At 35.8% G+C, this 20,559-nt stretch overlaps 2 protein-coding genes and 1 long non-coding RNA gene across 5 annotated transcripts; all 3 read left to right on the top strand.

The window, feature by feature from the left end:
* Window positions 1–873: 873 nt before the first annotated feature.
* On the top strand, window positions 874–3,186 carry LOC148867489 (uncharacterized). Of its 2 annotated transcripts, none has more exons than XR_016110209.1 (4): window positions 874–981; window positions 1,881–2,036; window positions 2,266–2,443; window positions 2,629–3,186. It is a non-coding gene; the product is annotated as an uncharacterized LOC148867489 (long non-coding RNA). The 2 variants fall into 2 exon arrangements; XR_016110208.1 differs by lacking the exon at window positions 874–981 and adding an exon at window positions 1,464–1,776.
* A 9,553-nt stretch (window positions 3,187–12,739) lies between these two features.
* On the top strand, window positions 12,740–20,550 carry LOC148867487 (extracellular ribonuclease LE-like). 2 transcript variants are annotated; one of them, XM_088979329.1, is made up of 9 exons: window positions 12,740–13,201; window positions 13,321–13,476; window positions 13,689–13,881; window positions 14,067–14,627; window positions 14,711–14,928; window positions 17,817–18,230; window positions 18,643–18,801; window positions 19,718–19,910; window positions 20,017–20,550. In XM_088979329.1, the coding sequence occupies exons 6-9, from the start codon at window positions 18,123–18,125 to the stop codon at window positions 20,304–20,306; spliced, it is 750 nt and encodes a 249-aa protein (XP_088835455.1). In that variant the 5' UTR covers window positions 12,740–13,201; window positions 13,321–13,476; window positions 13,689–13,881; window positions 14,067–14,627; window positions 14,711–14,928; window positions 17,817–18,122; the 3' UTR covers window positions 20,307–20,550. The 2 variants fall into 2 exon arrangements, with proteins under 2 accessions (XP_088835455.1, XP_088835454.1); XM_088979328.1 differs by having other exon boundaries at window positions 14,711–14,972.
* Window positions 13,094–13,889, top strand: LOC148867488 (extracellular ribonuclease LE-like). Its single transcript, XM_088976481.1, has 3 exons — window positions 13,094–13,201; window positions 13,321–13,476; window positions 13,689–13,889. Exons 1-3 carry the CDS (start codon window positions 13,094–13,096, stop codon window positions 13,887–13,889), a joined length of 465 nt encoding a protein of 154 aa, XP_088832607.1.
* Window positions 20,551–20,559: the final 9 nt, after the last annotated feature.

Raw genomic sequence — 20,559 nt, 5'->3', positions numbered from 1 at the left:
TTAATGGATGGTTTTAGGCAATTTAATAGGAAATTAATATGGTGAAACAAAATTATGGTAAACAAGAGTTAATGGAGGAGTTTAAGCGATATAAATAAATAGGTGTTAAATGCGGTTGTTAGAATCTAAAAAATATGGTAGTTACTAGTTAGACTATATCACTTTATTAACTAAATAAATAAATAAATAGAACTATATAAACTCAGACCTAAAGTAATAATCTCGAAGGGAGCCCCTTCCCAAGTGGTGGTGGTTAGGTCTTTCCAAGTTTTGCTCTTGCCATCTGATAATACAAAAAAGATTGAGCCTAGATGGGCCTCACTGTCACTGGATTAGAGAGAGAGAGAGAGAGATTTACAAATTTTTCACAATTTTTTTTGGCTGGAGCAGTGATACAATGTGCGGTGTTGGAAGTTTTGAATTGTTGTAGGTGTATGGTGGAATTAAAATTTCTGAAGTGAGTTTCAGTGAGATTTTTCTTATTAACTTGAAGATAATAACTTGGTCAGACTGGTTCGATCTGGATCTACTCTAAAAGCCCCACTGATCCTGGTTTCCTGGTTTTTAAGCACTGTTACCGCTTGCCAAATCAAAAGAATTGCAGGAATGAAACGGTGAATGGTGCAGGTAGGAGCCATTATTGCCAAGGTTAAAAGAAATCAATAGACCTGATGCGCACGAGGTCCACTGGCCCAACAAAGACAAAAAAGGAAAAGAATAAGACGAAAAACAAATAATGTGTGGCTATGCTTTACTTCATTACTTTATTACTTGATTACTAATCATCCCACGCGAGTTTGGAATTCCATACTCACGTGTTTTATGGTCTCTCAACTTTCAATTCAATATTCAAGGGTCAAGGCGTAGCAAGAAGATGAATGTCATATCGTTATCTATCTCGTTTTCCATCCATATTATCTATTCATCCACAATCAATCGTTTTTCCCTTTATCTACATCAGCTCTGCGTCCCTATAAAAAGGTATTGATGGTTAGAGGTGTAAAGTGGGTCGTGTTGGGTCTACACAGCATGGCCTGCAGTTGTTACGGGCCATGCCACCTTCTCCGGTGAAAAATTTAGGGGTCGGTTTAATATGGCCCGTGGATCAGGCCAGTGTGGAACTGTGCCTTGAGTTAGGTCGGGCCGTGCATCGGGCCAAAGTTGTTTATTTAAAAAAAATGACAAAAAACTTAAAATTTTAATTTTATATGAATTTTGTATATATAATTGCTTATATATACAATAATTAAATAAAATAGTACAATAAAATTAAAAAAATTACTTATTTTATTAATATATTATATACTATATATAATTATAAATTTTATAATATTATATAAATATATAAAATATATATAAATAATACATATGGGCCACTCGGTTGTGCCGGCCCATGGACCTAAGACCCCAGGCCCAGCACGGCCCATGGACAGTCATGCTGGGCCAGTCCAAGTTTGTGCCGGGCTGGGCGGCATGACCCGATTTACACCTCTAGATGGGATCATGAGTCTTCTCACCAACCAACCATCCTCTCTTCAGGTCCTAGTTAATCTTTGGCCTCTGAGATTTGGGCTCTCAACCACTCCTGTCTCATAGACACACAGGCTTCCTACGTCCCTATAACTTTTCTGGCACTGTTGTTCATGTTCGCATCTCCCATGGAGTCAATTGCCGCTAGTGATTTTGATTTCTACTATCTTGTGCTCATGATGCTCTGCTCTCTCTCTCTCTCTCACTCAGTCATTACATCTACAGATGATGAAATTAGTAGTATCTGTGGGCATTGTTTACGAGTTTATTTCTTCTTTCATATGGTATTGTGACTGGTTTTATCCTTGGCTTGATATCTAACACGGATGTAGCATGGTAATTATTTGTAGTGGCCCGGTTCTTACTGCAAATAAACCAGCGCAGGGTGTTGCCTTCCCAAGAATGGCCAACCTGAACTCGACTTCTTTGTCAAAGGCCTCCAGCCTTACTCTAATGACGGCAAGGCTTTTACACAGTGCAATATGAGCCCCTTCTATCTTGATGAGGTTCGTTGATTTACACTTTACACATCAAATTAATGCTTTTCGAGTTCAAACTAAGTTTATATATATATGATCTCATGACTGGATCATCAATGGAACTAATTAGTAGAGCTGATCGTTGTACCCATTATTAGCATTCTCTTCAAGGAATTTCTAACTAGATTGTGCACAGTTTATGTTCTCACCATGATTACATTCTCTTATTCATCCCATGCATCTCTCGGACTTGAAGGAGGACTTGTATAGCCACTGGCCCAGCATCAAATGCCCGAGCAGAGAGAGTCGCCAACTGTGGAAAAATACATGAAAAACATATGGTGTTTGCTCTGGCCTCGGTGAGCATGACTATTTCAGTAAGGCATTGAATCTTCGGGCAAAGGTCGACATGCTCTCAGTATTCAAGAGAAATGGTAATTGAGCTCTTTTATTTAGAATGATTTCTGTAATTAGGATGCCAAATCATCCAAACTGGTCCTCTATTTCTTCATTCCTAGAGTTAATCTGCCCAAAGTGAAGACTGAAGCAGTCTACTTGCATATTGATAGCTAGTACTCCATCCTAATTACCATCCTCAATGTGGGTATCTGTATTTCAGGTATTATTTCCACAGGCTATGCGGATTACAGTCAGGCCCAAATCAAGGAAGTGATTCACAGAGAAGTTGGAGCAACTGCTTCTATCAGCTGTAGTAAGAACCAGGTGGGATGAAACTCAGCTTTATGAGATCTATTTGTGCGTTGACAAGGATGCCACCAACATCATCCCCTGCCCTGTTTCTACCTAACTTCACTTGTGCTCCTCGGGTTGTCTCTGGTTCCTTCACCTATGACATGGTCAAGAATGTCACTTCTCTGGCTGGAAACCCCATCAAAATGCCAATTCAGTGATGGAAAAAGGATCTCTCAAGGCATTGGTTTTGGTTTCTGAACATCTTCAGATGCTGGATGGGAAGAATGCTCTGTGGTCATATGAATGAAGTCTGAAATGTCGTTTTAGCAGTGTCTTGAGGTATATGGATTATTGGTCTTTTACCCTCTCCAATGTGAGAGCTAGGCTTAATGTATGGGATATATTGATGTGCCGAGTATGAGATGAATGAGTCGTTGTTCTATAAAATCCTCCTTGATGAATATTCAAATAAGAATCAAGTAAATCCTCTTCTTTTTTTTTTCTTTTTTCTTTTTGCTAATGCATTAGAAACATACCAGTTCTATAAAAACCTCCGTAATGGTTCAAGCCTCCTCATGAATCAAGTTACGGCAATCTGACAAAATGAGAACTGTGAAGGAAAAAGAGCACTGTCTTCTCAAAGAAAACAATATTCAATTCACTGAATTTGTGTTTATACAATCAACTATACAAACCATATGTAGAAGCGTGGTTTTTAAAATGGACCCAGTCAGGGGTCCGGTTACCGGGTGGAACAATCAGACTGTTTGAACCGAATGGTCAGCCTATTTTGACAAAAAAATAAAAAACAGTCAAAACCATTCGAACAATTAACTGCTCGAATCAGCAGTTTGCTGATCAAAATCAATAGTTTTTTTTGAAAAATTCCGGTTTTAGAAAAAAATGAAACCGGTCACCTAATTAGTTCCCGGTTTTTCTGATCTGACCGTCCGGTCAAATCCGATTTTAAAAACCATGTATATAAGTGCTCATGGAGACATGGCATGGAAGGAATCACACGGTTTTTTTTCTCTAGTTGAAAAAAAGGTACGACTTGTGGAATTTCTCCCTAGAATGTTGAATGAGAGGTTTAGTGTTACGTTCCCAACGCATAGGTCTTGTTTAGGGGCATCTTTGGTATTATAGTTTTATTTGGAGTGAGCTTTAACGGGTAAAGGTGGTCATGTTTCTGTTTATGTGGGGCCGATCAACAACTCATATATAAATGTTTGACGGTGTTTATATGCCGCCAACTCTAACTACTTAATTCTTTGTTATCAATAAAAAAACATTTATTTCATCTGTCATCGGTTTAAAGATCCCTCATCCATGATTTTCAGAACGGCATTGGTCACCGACAACCAAAGAGTAAAGATGATAACCAAGGTTCGAAGGTGGCTATAACCATTAATTAATCTGCATGTTCTGAAAGGATAAAGAAACCTTAAAGAGAGATGTGCTTTTAAGTCTACATGCAAAGATTCTTGGGGAATGGGAGCCTCTTAAGGCCATATTTGATAAAGCAAAAGATTGGCAAGTGGAGGACAAAATTGATATTCAAATGATCGATAATGACTTTTTTTTTTGATAGCTTTCTCTTAACAGGGTGATTATGATCATGGTTTTTAAAACCGACCTACTGATTACACTGGTTAGGGGTTCGGTTATCAAGTCGAACGGTCCAACCGTTTAAACTGAATGCTCGGTCTGTTCTGATAAAAAAATTAAAAAAATAAAAAATAAATAAAAAATAGTCAAAACTGTTTGAACGATTAATCGCCCGGTTCAGTGGTTCATTGACCAAAATCAACAGTTTTGGAGGGAAATACGGATTTTGGGGAAAACAAAACTGGTCTCGATTTTTCCGATCTGGTCCGATTTTGAAAACCATGACTATGACAAAGTCCTAAGGAATGGCCCCTGGATGGTGAATGGTAAGTACTTGGTTTTAGTTCCTTGGAAACCTGGGTTCAATCCGTTGAAAGCTAAACTTGAGTAAGTTGATATCTGGGTAAGACTGCCTGGATTACCTATAGAGTGTTGGTCAAGAGACAACCTGGAGGTTATTCTTCAGGATGTAGGGGAATTGTTAAAACTTGATGATGATACCATCAAAATGTCACGTACATTGTATCCAAGGATTTGAGTGAGAGTGAACCTCACCAAACCATTCATCCTTGAAGTCCCCCTCACTTTAGAGGAAGAACGGAATAGTATCAAGGTGTTCTATGAAAACTTTTTTGACCTTTGCATTAATTGTGATTGGCGAGGTCACAAAGCCTATGAATGTCCAAAAACCAAGCAAAGTGACGATAATTAGGATGGGTGGGTTAGTGTCAACCACAAGAAAAAGATCAACTTTCATAAAAAAGATCGAAGTAATATGAGAGTTGTTGGAACAAGGGGCTACGAACGCAACAGGGAAACGCCTTGGATCAACAAGCGCAATTTTCAAACTCAAATGAAAATTCCCCAGTTGGAACTGCATTTGGACTATACTAATGGAGTTTGCTAAGACCAAATTCATAAATTCTGGTCATGCCATCACTGAACCTACCACCAGGGGTGGATTCGAGCCGAGCTAAATAGTATGAGGCTCAAGCTCGATTCGAGCCAAAACCTTGAGCTCGAGCTCGATTTTGAGAAAAAACATTTTATAAAAATAAAAAATTATATATAAAAATATTTTTATTTGATATTTAAAAAATAAGAATTATAATAATTAATAATTATAGTATTTTTATAATATATATTATTTTCTATAATTTTATTATATATATATATATATATATATATATATATATATATATATATATATATATATATATATATATATATATATATATATATATATGTATATATCGCAAGCCTTACGAGCCAAGCTGTAGTAGGCTCGAGCTCGGCTCGTTTCATAATCGAGCTAGTGAATTGGGCTCGAGCAGCTCGTGAAAAGCTTAGCTCGTTGCCACCCCTACCTACCACAAATGTTCAGCAAAAGCGATGGCTTAAAAAAAAGAAAATGAAAGGTGACCAAAAGGAAAATTGGCTAGATGACAAGGAGGAAGACTTAGGGAATGAAGAAATTGGGGAAGGAGATGATGAAGAGGAGGATGATATGGAGGAAGACTGGACGGATCCACTCCAAAATGAAACTATGGAACCAAATGAAGAAATGAAGATCAAGAAAAACCAGCATGAGGAAATTATGAGAACGTTCGTGATCGTCTTGGAAGGGACAATATGGGTCCAAACAGTATAGAGGTGAACAATGAAACTACTTAGCTGGAACGCCAGAGGTGCGGGCAGACCGCGACTCCAAAGACAAGTTTTTTATATGAACCACATTCATAAGTTTGGTGTTATTTTATTTTTTATTTTTTTATGGAAACTATAGTCAATCCAATCCATGCAAGAAAGATAGTGAAATCTTTGAAGTTTGAAAATTTTTTCTTATTGATTTTGTCGGTTTTGCTGGGTGTCTTTGGATCTTATGGGAAAAAAAAATTTGTAACCTTCATATAATATTTTCTAATGACAGACTTGTTCATGTTAACATAACTGAATTAACTACAAACAAATCTTGGATGTATACTTTTGTTTATGCGCCCCCCCCCCCCCAATAAAACTGAACAAAGAGTAGTCTGGGAGTGGATTAAAGACATTTCAGAAACAATAAATGATCCTTGGTGCCTTGTTGGTGTTTTCAATTCTTTCAAGGGAAGTGATAATAAGAAATGAGGGAGAGAGGTCATGGCGAGCCAAACAAGGGATTTCAACCAACTCCTTACTGATTGTAACCTTATGGATTTGGAAATGAAGGATCTCCAATTCACGTGGAAAAATAAATTCACTTGGGAGCGTTTGGATTGGATTCTTGTTAACAATGAATGGAGGAGACTATTCCCCAATAGCACTCTTTAAAATTTACCATTCCTTTCCTCGGATCACACCCCCTCATTCTTCAAACGAAGCCTCCTCAATATAAAGGTCTGAGGCCTTTTAGATTTGAACAAATGTGGTGCTTAGATCCTAGTTTGCAAGAGGTCATATTTAAAGCTTGGAATTTAGAATGCTCTGGATCCAAAGCAATCCAATTCATAAAAAGAAATAACATGGTGACAATGTTGAAAATTTAGAAGGAAAAACACTTTGGAAATATTTTTAAGAAAAAACAAAAAATACTTAATTCGCTTGAGGATGCCCAAAAATGTTTGTTGGAAGAAAATAATAATAGATCATTGCAAAATTTGGAAGGTGCCTTGAAAAAATAACTAAGTAATATTCTTACTAAAGAGGAAGTGTATTGGGCACAAAAATCAAGAATCAAGTGGGTGAAGCTTAGGGATAAAAATAATAAGTTTTTCACACCTTAATGACTATAAGAAAACCTAGAAATAGAATTACTACTATAAAAATGATGAGGATGAAAGAATAGAAGATCAAGAAGGAATATCATGTGTCTTTTATGAGAAATTTAAGTAGAGATTTCAAATAGAAGGGACAAGATGAATAGGGGAGTTTATTAAGGAGATCAATATTTGTATAACTGAGGAGCAAAATAAATCAATTATTAGGGACTTCACTGATGAGGAAATTGTTGAGGCTCTTAAACCAATCAAAGACCTTAAGGTTCTTGGTCTGGATGGTCTTAATGCCCTATTTTTCAAAAACTTCTAGGATATCACAAAATATTCCGTTTATAAAGTTGTAAGGGCTTTCTTCCATTCTAGGAAATTATGTTGAATATTGAACAAAACATTTACAACCCTTATCCCAGATAATGGGAACCCTGAAAATGTAAATAATTATAGGCCCATAAGTTTATGCAATGTCATCTACAAAACTATTTCAAAAATCCTTGTTAATAGAATTAAGCCTTTTTTGGATAATATTATATCTCCCTATCAAAGTGCCTTTGTGCCAAATAGGAATATTAAGGATAACATTATTATCGCTCATGAAATGTTACATACAATGAAAAAGAAGAAAGGGAAAATTGGTATGCTTGCATGCAAAATTGACATGGAAAAATCATATGATAGACTAGAATGAAAATTCATTGAGAAAGACTTGAGAAAATTTGGATTTCATGAGAAATGGATTATTTGAGTTATGGAATGTATAAAGAAGGTATCATATCAAATTTTAATAAATGGAAGCCCCTATAAGGAATTTACCCCTTCTAGAGGGATCAATCAAGGAGATCCTCTTTCTCCCTATATTTTTGTTCTTTACACTGAAGCGGTAGCAAAGAAGCTTGAAAAAGAATCTCTAGGTAAGAAAAACCCAATTGGTTATAAGGTTGCCAAAGGAAGTTCAAAAATACCAATTTTATACTTTGCATATGGTTGTTTGATATTCACTAAGACCTCAATTACATGATGTTTGAAAATAAAAGACATTCTCACAAAATTTGTTGTGGCTTCTGGCTAGTGCCCAAACTTTTCAAAATCTACACTCCAATTTTCGAAAAATATCCCAATTAGATTTCAAAAAATCTTAGCAAAAAATTTGAGGATCCCAATACAAGAAAATTTTGATATTTATTTGGGAGCCTCCATAATAAATGGTAGAGTTTCAAAGAACACATCCTTGAATCTCAAGGAAAGGGTAAATAACAAACTGGCAAGTCGGAAAAAAAACACTTTATCCTTGGCAGGTAGAATGACCCTTCTGAATGCTACAATGAATACAATGCCGCAATTCCTCATGAGTTCTTTTAAGATTCCCCAAAATATCATAGATGAAATTGATAAAAGCCAAAGGAACTTTTTATAGACAAATTCTAGTGAAAAAAATGGTTCATTTGATTGGTTGGACAAGGTGTGTACCCCAAAACGATGGGGTGTTTTGAGGCTAAAAAACCTTCAATGGGTTAATAAAGCTAACTTAGCAAAGTTGGTTTGGAAAATATTAATAAACAGTGATAACCTTTGGGTTAAAATTATTAAAGAAAAGTATCTTCAGAAAGATGACTTTTGGAATGTTAAGGAAAAGAAATGTATATCATGGGCTTGAAAGGTATCCTAAAGGGGAGAGATCTCTTAGAAAAAGGTTAGGTTGGGAAATAAACAATGGCAAATATATCAAATTTTGGAAAGATATATGGGTAGGCGATGCCTCATTGGACCACCACTTGATAGGATTGAAAATGATAATCTCCTTCTTAATGAGGTTATTGATCAAAATGGAGGTGTGTGGATAGAAAATAAAATTTCTGGCTTGGTTCATTTGAATATTTAGGAAAAACAAAATCAATCTTTATCTCCTCAAACCCAAAAGAAAATAAATTAGTTTGGAGACTTAGTTGTAACGGGAATTTCTCAATTAAGTCAGCATATAAATTAAAATATAGCTTGTCTCATCATGAAGATTTGAACTCAAAGTGGAACTCAATTGTTTGGAAGGTAAATTGTCCCCCAAAATTGAAAACTTTTCTCTATCTCCTCTTTAATAAAAGACTCCCAACAAAAATGCTCCTTCAAAATAGATGTTTAAGTGTGGATGGAAAATTTAATTTATGTGGAGATAACGAGGATGTGGATCATATTTTTAAGAATTTTATAGTTGCTAGTCAAATATGGGATACAATAAATCCCATTTTGGAGGGTCCTATAGGCTTTAACTTTTACTTAGAGGAATGGTAGCTAAGAACTGGTAAGAAAAATTCAAATGGAGGAAACAATGAAAGAGAAAAGTGTGCATTCTTATTATGGTATATTTGGAAGAATAGAAATAAAAAATCTTTTAATAATGTGCCGACCCCTATTCAAGTGGTGATTGAAAGAGCTTTGTCGTCCTTTACGGAATATTATGAAACCAATATGAAGCCTAATTGAGCTGATTCCAATAAGTTGTGCAAGTATGTTATGTGGCAAATTCCAAAAATTGGTACTATCAAAATAAATTTTGACGCGTCCTAGCTAAACAATGGGATGTGCTCAATTGTAACCATAGCTAGGAATTTCTTGGGTGAGTTGGTAGATTACAAGGCTTACCATTTAGGTTCTTTGACAATCAATATGGTGGAAGCTTGGGCTGCGTGGGAGGCCCACAACTTGGTAGTGAATTTCCCAAACCATTCCATCATCATTGAAGGTGACTCATTGATCGTGATTTCTTGTTTGAAGTGGCTCATCGATCCCCCCTAGAATCTATGAAACATCATTGAAGTGTTTGGATTTGAAAAATCAAGCAAATAAAGATTTGGTCTACAATCACTTGTATTGGGAAGTTTATCAAGTGCCAGACTGGCTCGCCAATCAAGCCTTTTCTACCCAACAGGGTATAGTAAGTCTCAATCTTAGTGATCTTCCATAGAATTTAACTAGTATTTGTAAGTCTAATTTTTGGGGACATGCCACCCCCGTCTTGTGTAGCCCCTCTCGGTTTTTATAAAAAACAATCCCACCATACTTTATATTAATATAATGCATGAGATTACATAGTTGTTATCAAGGTTTGCAATTTTCCAATATATTGGTTCATATTGGTTGATACATTGCATTTCGTCGAGGGCCCGATACATGGAACATACATATGTTTTGTTTATTTTCGTTAGTTTTAATCCAATAGGGGCCCAAGTACCCAACCATTTTGGGTTTGTATCGGTTGCTACAAGCTTGATACAGTCCAATGCGCTATATGTATCGGCCAATACAATTTGAATTTAATATACTCCCCTCTCTTATTTAATTTTGTCAACTTTTAAATATCAAATTTAATTTTCATGTTTCTCCCTCTGTTTTAATAGCTTTTTTAAATTTAAATTTAATTTACATCACTTTTAAGTATCACATTTAATGAAGGCAAATTAAATACTACATTTAAGGCAATGTTCAATTTCGAATTCGAATTTGACATGGCACTAAATTTGCCTATTAAAAGCCACAAATAGGGGAAAAAGGGATTTGAACCCTAACCATTAGTTTGTAATGACTACATTAGCCTGTGTATCAGGACCTTTAACAGAATGATATATATAAATTGATATGGATCAATACGTTGTGAAATTTTGAACCTTGTTAGAGGTGTGAGAATGAGTGTTTATAAGAAACGTTGAATTGAACAAAAGCATGTTCCTGGACTTTGTGATAAGTGGAACAATCAGGTGTTGCTTTTAATCCCTACACTTGGTATTGATATCAGATTGAGTATTAGACTTTTCTATCTTTGATATACCAACCATAAATCCTTTGGATAGGGATGCAAACGGATTAGATCGGATTTAAATAAGGGTATATCCGAATATAATCTGACATTGTTCATGTTTGATCCGATCTGATAGGACTCAATTTGAATTTGAATCCTATCGGTAAGTCAGATCTTCGGATTTGATTTGATCCAACTTTTTTTCTTTAAAAATTAATAAATTATTTAAAGAAAATAAAATATACTAATTTAAATAAAGTAAAAAAATACAAGTATTTTTTAATTATGTTCATCATATATATATATATATATATATATATATATATATATATATATATATATATATATACATGTTATTTTTAATAAATAACATATATATATATATATATTTATATTTATAAATATAATAATATATCGGATCGGATAGGGGCAATCCAAATCTGGTATGATTTATGATCGGATCCTATTATCCACTATGAAGATCCGAATTCTACTAAATAGGATCAAATCTCGGGTCATATCAGATAATGATCTGATCCATTTGCACCCGTACTTCTGTGGTCAAATACCTAGATATGTTAGGGTATTCATGGATGGTATGTCAACTGATGATTAATGTGATAGGATCTATTACTAGGTAAGACATAGAGAATACTTTGTATAGATTCTTTTATGGAATCCTGAACCTGTGGACAATAGGACTATTTGAATCCTCCATAAAGGATCTATTAGTGTAACAAGTTGGACATCATATCATAGAGATAGAGAGAAAGAAGTCATTTTCTTAATATGGTGTCAAGTATTATCAGTAGAGAGATTAATTGCAAGTGATAGATTGGCCAGCATTGACTTGATTACCATAATGGGTTGAAAGATTAGACTGCCTTTAGGATGGTAAGGTCCTAAGTGTTTTAATACTTAATGTTCCAAATTACTTAAGCCCATAGTAGTTATGGTCAAATTAGCCTATTAGGTTGGTTAATGTCAAGTTGATGACCCTACTAACTGATTAATTAAGTGCATATGATATGACTTGTTGGTTCTCTCATTAAGTTGTGGGTCCCATTCCATACAAGGTAAGATCTCTCAATACTAGAATAATTTCCAGAAATTAATGGTTGCTTAAAGTTGGTTAAATGTCTTCTTAATGAATTCTAGTCAAATTATTAGTTATAACATCTTTGTTTGGCTAGAAACCTGTATTAGAAAGATTCGATTACTTAGGCTAAATTAGAAGAGTAAGATTCTCTCCAATTCTCTCCTAATAAAGTTAGGAATAGGAAACCTAGATGGACAAAGAGAGGACTCTTGAAACCCTCCATTGTCTATAATTAGGGACATGAGGATGGAACTATGCCAGTTCTCCCTATAATTGTTGAATTCGGCCTACCCAGGATGTATATAATTAACCCTTAATTTTTCACAAACTTATGACTGGAGAATTGATACAACGCTTCACAGAAAAGTAATTATAACTTAAGATAATAACCTGGTCAGACTGGTTCGATCTGGATCTACCCCCGCTGATCCTTATTTTCCTGGTTTTAAACACTGTTACCGCAAAAAAAAAAAAAAAAAAAAGAATTAGAGAAATGTAACGGTGAATGATGTGGGATCCATTATTAATTGCAGTACAATTTTATTTGTATTATTTCAATGCATGAGAGTGTAAATGAAAAGAATAGAGATTCTTGTTTAATTTTCTTATGGATTTTATTGTATTCTGCTTCAGGTCTTATTTTACTTATTTTGTATTGCAATCAAACAAAATAAGGTAAATTTTGAAATAAAAATAACTTATAATTTACACCAAAATCATTTACAGTTTTACACTACCATGATTTTGCATCAGTCCAAATAAATTCTCATTGCAAACAAACACAACCAGCGTACGGTTCAAAAAAATCAAACACCTTATGTCGATCCAAAAAGAAAAAAAAGAAAAAAAAAAACTAAAAGAAATAATGTCTGGAATGGGCTATCGTTTACTTCATTTCTTGAACAATAATTGATCCCACGCGAGTTTGGACTTCCATACTCGCGTGCTTTATTTTCCAATTTTCATGAAGTAGCAAGAAGCAGCTGCAGCCTGCAGCTTCAAGCCTATAAAAAGGTGTTGATGATGGGCTCATGCATGAGTAGTCTTCTCAGTTCTCACCAACAAACCATCCTCTCTTCTAGTCCTAACTCGTAGTTAATCTTTGGCCTTAGGGATTTGGGCTCTCAACCACTCACACACCATGGCTTCCTGTGTCCCTATAGCTTTTCTGGCACTCTTGTTCATGTTCTCACTTCCCATGGAGACAATTGCCGCTCAGGATTTTGATTTCTACTACCTTGTGCTCATGGTTCTCTCTCTCTCTCTCTCTCTCTCTCTCTCTCTCTCTCTCTCTCTCTCTCTCTTATTTCTTCTTTCTTCTATCCTTAATTGGTTTGGTTTGATATCTAACATGGGAATTATTTGCAGTGGCCTGGTTCTTACTGCAAGCAAACCAGTGCAGGGTGTTGCCTTCCCAAGAATGGCCAACCTGAACTCGACTTCTTTGTCAAAGGCCTCCAGCCTTACTCTAATGACGGCAAGGCTTTTACACAGTGCAATATGAGCCCCTTCTATCTTGATGAGGTTCGTTTATTTACACTTTACACATCAAATTAATGCTTTTCAAGTTCAAACTACCTTTATATATGATCTCATGACCGGATCATCAATGGAACTAATTAGCAGAGCTGATCATTTTGTACCCATTATTAGCATCCTCTTCAAGGAATTTCTAACTAGATTGTGCACGGTTTAAGTTCTCACCATGATCACATTCTCTTGTTTATCCCATGAAGCTCTCGGACTTGAAGGAGGACTTGTATAGCTACTGGCCCAGCATCAAATGCCCGAGCAGAGAGAATCGCCAACTGTGGAAAAATACATGGAAAACATATGGTGTTTGCTCTGGCCTCAGTGAGCATGACTATTTCAGCAAGGCATTGAATCTTCGGGCAAAGGTCGACATGCTCTCAGTATTCAAGAGAAATGGTAATTGAGCTCTTTTGTTTAGAATGATTTCTGTAATTAGGATGCCAAATCATCCAAACTGGTCCTCTGTTTCTTCTTTCCTAGAGTTGATCTGCCCAAAGTGAAGACTGAAGCAGTCTACATGCATATTGATGGCTACTACTCCATCCTAATTACCATCCTCAACGTGGGTATCTGTGTTTCAGGTATTATTTCCACAGACTATGCGGATTACAGTCTAGCCCAAATCAAGTAAGTGATTCACAGAGAAGTTGGAGCCACTGCTGCTATCAGCTGTAGTAAGAACCAGTGGGATGAAACTCAGCTTTATGAGATCTATTTGTGCGTTGACAAGGATGCCACCAACATCATCCCTTGCCCTGTTCTACCTAACTTCACTTGTGCTCCTCGGGTTGTCTTTGGTTCCTTCACCTACGACATGCTCAGGAATGTCACTTCTCTGGCTGGAAACCCCATCAAAATGTCAATTCAGTGATGGAAAAAGGATCTCTCAAGGCATTGGTTTTGGTTTCTGAACATCTTCAGATGCTGGATGGGAATGCCATAGAAGAATGCTTAGTCTGCTGTGTGTCAAGAGTAGACTGTTTCTGTTACCCTCTCCAGTATGAGAGCTAGGCTTGGGTCTTAAAGTTTGTCATCCTTTGTAGTAATACAGCTTAATATATGTATGGGTAATGTTGATGTTTGCCGAGTATGAGATGAGTGAGCAGTTCTATAAAATCCTCCTATATTCAAACAAGAATCAAGTAATTCCATTTCCTTTTTCTTTTTTAGTTATTGCATTAGAAACAGATCAGTTCTATATATAAAAACCTTCTTAATGGTACAGGCCTCCTCATGAATCAAGCTACAGCAATCTGACAAAGTGAGGAATGTCAAGGAAGAAGAGCACTGTCTTCTCAAAGAAAACCATATTCAATTTATTGGGTTTGATCTTATACAATGGTTGGTTTAGAAGCAAGGTCATTGCAAAATTGCACATGTCCTCACGTGATACAGATAACTGACAGACGACAAATACTAAATTGATGATTTTGGGGAGTTGAGGTACTGTAGTGGCATGATGCAATTTGAACTTTATATTTGATAAGGTAATAGCTGTCTCTTTTGGCCTATTTTTTCCCTATTCTTGTCGAATATGGGCTTTTAATAACCTTTCAAACAACCTGTTCTACATCACAATCAAGCACTTATCTATACTACCTATAAAAGAGCGAATGCCCATTCTTTCTGGAATTTTCATTGGATGTTTTCTATCCCTCTTGTCTAACCATACAATGAGCATAAAGAGGGCATATATGTCCTTTATTCTCATTTTAGAAACTGCCCACTTATAACTGATCAAAAACTGTCCATGAATTATAAATAGTTTTGTCTTAGAGATATTGCTACATGCAAATGCACGTATATGCTTACTAGTCTAACAAAGAACAATAGTGATGAGTTTTGATTGGATTGGATTGTGTATGTGGGTGGGCCTTGCCCGGCCATTTAGGTAGCTAGGCTTCACATTGGTGGTAAATAGGTTCATTTGTTAAATGGGTGGGTTGTAGCTCAACCCATAGTCCCATACCCACCCATCTGCCACCTTGTCATTAAGGAGAAAATATAAGATCTTGGTGCAACAATGATCATTAAACTATTCTACAAGAATTTAGAAATATGGTTTGCTTATGGCTACTTCATGCCAGTCTTTTTTATATTAATATTAGTATTATGTTAAATTTAATTTAGTGGACAACTTCACATATGGGATAAAATGGCCAAAAGAGAAGTATTGGCAAGTCATAAAAAAGGGTAGATTAGGAGATTAGTACTCACTCTTTACTTTGGAGTTAGTCACATTATAGTATTCAAACTTCAAAACGTGTCACTGTAGTAATTGAGTTCTCCAAAGTTGCTAATTTAGTTAAAAAATCCTTAATTGGTGTTAGATGGCATGTAAACCATAAAAGCCTACCACCAATGAAACGGGTCCTTCCACAAATGAAAACCGTGAGGACTAACATGGAAATTAAGGTACATTCACATGAGAAGGAATAATATAGGAATAGTGGTTTAACATTGGCCACCTTTTAGAACTGCAGACTCTCTGTGGTCTGGCCAATAGGTTGTCTCACATGCATTTTGTCCTATTTCCTATCAGCCTCTGTTGACTGACTAACCTGAAAAAAAGGGTTTGTTCTGCCTTTTAATCAGATTAAAGATTAAAGTCATGGTTTTATATTCTTAAATCTTAACTAGATTTAACATAAATGTAAGTCTCTTGTTGTTTGGATGTTTACTTCAAGAGAAAAAAAAAAAGGCAAAAAGAAAAAAAAAAAAAAGAGTGGTTGGGGCACACCCATTTTTATAGGGAAATTTAGAGTTAAGTCCACCTCAGGGGTTTATATTAATTTTTTGGGTTTTATTTGCCAACACCTCCACCTATGATTCATTATTCCCTTAAATGTTGATTCGTTCTCCCACCTGTTCCTTTCCAACTATACAAATTGTACTAAAGTTTATGGGATAGACTTAATAAAAAATCTCAAGTTTAGGGGGTGGATCCAACAATAAAACCCCCTTTTTTATAAAAGGTACACATCTTAGGTGTTGTTAACGAATCGGGTTTGGTTCGAGATATCCTATACCAATTCCATCCTAATAGGCTTTTATTTATTTATTTATGAAAAACTAGGGCTGAATCAATGGGTTGGGTCTATCCTGATGGAACTAAATTGATTGAACATAATTATAACTGTTTTGGTTCCATGATTTATCTTGATTAATTATTGGATTGATTCTCATTCTTATTTGTCCAGAATTGATTCAGGTCTGGAACCAAACATTTTATGAAATATGTATTTTTTTTTTATCTTTCTTATACATCTTTTTATCATGTTTCATGTTTGAAATATTAAATTTGATAAATAATAAATAAGATAACATTAATTAAAAATGTTTAACATATTAACACAAAAATAAATTAGTATTATTTTGATTATTGTTTCAATATATTGAGATCTATGATTTGATCCCAAATAAATAATCGGTTCCAGACTGACTGATTCTACGTGATTTATGTGATCTACGTGGTTATTTATTATTTATAATAATATAATTATAGTTATTTTATTTTAAAAAATATAACCTAATTTATTATTATATCTCCAAGTGAAATTTTTTTCCTTGGGGATTCATGATTCCCTTAAATGTTGATTCATTCTCCCACCTGTGGCTTTCCAACTATATAAATTTGGGAGAATGACCAATCAGCCCAAATCATGATTTTATAACTCCAAAGTACAGAGAAAATGCATCCTAACGGTAAATTGATACCAAATTCACTGGAAGGATGTGATTTATAGAGGGGAGAGGGCTAATAATAGGGGGGCTGGAATTCAAAATTCTGTAAAATTTATGAGATAGACTTAACAAAATAATCCCCCTCAAATTAGGAGGGAGTGGACCCAACAATAAAACCTCCCTTTTTATAAAGGGTACACATCCTTGATCATTACTGTAAATGGGATTGGTTTGATAAATTTGCATTTTAATCTTTAACCTTACACCCAAAGAAATAAGAACCCAGGGACTGCGTTCAAAAGAAAAAACAAAACATCACATTAACTGATATTTTATATTCATATTTTGTAGGGAGGGGAATCGTTACAAACATTCACTATTGTTTGGGGAGATTTAAGTATGATATTGTCAGAGAGAATAATGATAGATATTACTATTAGAAAAAATATTAATAAGATTTTTTTATATTTTTATATTTTTAATAATTTAATTTAAAAATAAATAATCGTATTAAATGAAAACAGAAAAAACTCATTACTGTAGTGAGAGTAAGAGTATATACATTTGAAAAAAAAAAAAAAACACCAGATGGTAGGATCGTCAAACTGGAAACTAAATGCCAAATCAATTCTGGCATGGATTGACAGCTGACAACAATGATGGAGGGTCGGCAGTGACACCTTGGATCAATCCCACGAGGTTTAAACACCACCCCACGAGCTTCATCTTGTGAGGAAAGAACAAAGTGCCACAGTAGATGAGACCACAAACGTGTATCTCTCGGAGCCTCCCCTCAGTACCCAGAAGTCATATCAAGCCAACCAGTGGACGATCATCCATCACTCTTTGCTCTCTGTTTTAGTATATTAAGGCATCGCTCGGAGGTTTCTTCTCATCGAGCGAGCCACAATCTCCTCTTCAAATTGTTGGGGTCTCATTCTCAAACTGCAACTATGGCTTCCTACATCCTACCTATTGCTCTTGTGGCCTTGTTCATCTTCTCGACTGCCTTGCAGACTACTTCCATTAAGGACTTGGATTTCTACTATCTCGTGCTCATGGTACTCATTACTCTCCCTTTTTATTTCTCTCTATTGAATTCACATCATCTCCGCCCCACAACGCCGCACAGCACACCCTTGCCGTGTATTGAGAACATGATCATCATCGTCGGTTCTGATATTATCATAGGAAATGTTCCTAATGCACGGCGGAGATGCGAACTCTTCTCTATCTCTCTCGATGTTAGAGAATATATCACATATCTGCCTCATAGCACATCTTCGCCATGTATCGGAAACATCTCCCAATGATGATATCATCGATTCTGATACTATCATCGGAAAATATTCCCAATATACAGCGGGGATGTGCTGTAGGGCGCCCCCTTGTGGGGTAAAGATGTAAACTCGTCAGAGAATTAAACCTTGTTGCTTGATTTCTAACTTGAGTATTGCCATAAAAAATTTGCAGTGGCCAGGTTCATACTGCAAGCAAACCAGTGCAGGCTGTTGCACTCCGAAGACCGGCGGTGAGCCCGAGCTAGACTTCTTTGTGAAAGGTCTCCTGCCTTACTCAAACGATGGGAAGGCTCTCACACAATGCGGGATGAGCCCATTCTATCTTGACGAGGTGATATTGAGTTTACCAATTAAAACTTTATATGGTTGTTATAATCACACCCCTTCATTTTAGGGCTGCAAATAAGTCCGATCATATCCAAATTAGATCTGGTAAGAGTTGGATTCAGATATCTTCCTTGATCTTAATAAAATCAGATCCAATAAAAAAGTTGATCCATTTAGTTAATGGATCAAATTAAAGCATACCTCGATTCAATTCATTACAATTAAAATTCAAAATTTTGATACAATACACTATGTATTTCGATACAATACAATACACTCTGTATTGGCATATCATATTGAATCCAAAACCCGGCGTAAGGGGTATTTCAGAATTTGGCCACTTTTAGGGGGTAGGCATGTCCATAAAACCGACCCCTAAAACAGGTTTGAAAAAAAAAAAAAGAACTTAGAGAGAATGATAGTTCAGCCCAAGGTCAGAATTTTTAGGCCCAAAGTACGGTAGCATGGGTGCCAGATCCAAATTGATGCCAATTCACGAGTGGGCATTGGTGTATAAAATGAAGATTTTTGACATTTTGAATATTTATAGCTTTGTAGTTAAAATCAGAAACCTGCATTGTGCCTGCCCGTACTTCTCCAAAAAAACTTAAAACACTCAATAACCCACATGGCCACAACACAATCCGATCCATTAGTTATGAAATATTATATAATATATATTATTTATATAATTATATAGTATACTCTTATATATTATTATATTATATCATCAAGTTTTTTTTTTCATTATTATTACAATCCAAATCAAATCAAATATCCGATTCTTATCAGATTCAGATCGGTTGGATTTCTTATCGAATGGAATCAATATACCCTTTACTGAATCCAATCCGATCCGTTTGTAGCCCTACTTCATCCTCATCTGATCCACTGGATTAATTATGCTTTATTTCATGTAGATTTCAGACCTGAATAATGACTTGAATAGCTACTGGCCTAATATCAAATGCCCAAGCAGCGAGAGTCGTCACCTGTGGAAGAATACATGGAAAACATATGGCGTCTGCTCTGGCCTCAGTGAGCACGACTACTTCAAGAAGGCGTTGGACCTTCGATCAAAGATCGACCTGCTCTCAATCCTCAAGAAACATGGTGAGCTTCTGTTCTCTTCCAATGGGTAGTTTGTACTTTGTACAGATTTCTGCAACATCATAACCATACTGTTTAGTGCTTACACAGTGTGGGAATGTATGTCCAGGGATCATTTCTACATACTACGCAGATTACAGTCTGGCCGAAATCAAGCAAGTGATAAACAGAGAATTTGGAGCCACGACTGCCATCAGTTGTAGTAAGAACCAGTGGGATGAAACTCAGGTTTATGAGTTCTATTTGTGCGTTGACAGAGAGGCCAGAAACATCATCCCTTGCCCTGTTCTACCCAACTTCACTTGTGCTCCTCGGGTTGTCTTTGGTTCCTTCACCTACGACATGCTCAAGAATGTTTCTTCTCTTGCTGATAATCCCATTAGAATGCGCATCCGCTGAGGAAATGGAGCTCAAAAGCAATCAGTAATCAGTTGTGGTTTCTAGCAATCTCTGTTTTCATAATAGGTGTGGTGTAGAGAATTCAAGTGAGAAATCTGGTCATGTGTCGAGGGTTGGATAGACCTGTGTTGTCTCCTTCTTGCAAATGAGTGTAATAGCTGGGATAGAGTATTAAATCCTTGTAAAAGTTTTTGATCTTTGTATTTCTACCAGCAGAAATAAAGAAGAAAGTTATGTTTCTCTATTGGGTGAA

The sequence above is a fragment of the Nelumbo lutea genome, chromosome 3, assembly GCF_056320005.1.
Source record: "Nelumbo lutea isolate HS-2025 chromosome 3, American lotus-T2T, whole genome shotgun sequence".
NCBI lineage: Eukaryota > Viridiplantae > Streptophyta > Magnoliopsida > Proteales > Nelumbonaceae > Nelumbo > Nelumbo lutea.
The sequence above is the reverse complement of the archived record's forward strand: the minus strand, read 5'-3'. Positions and strand labels throughout refer to the sequence as shown.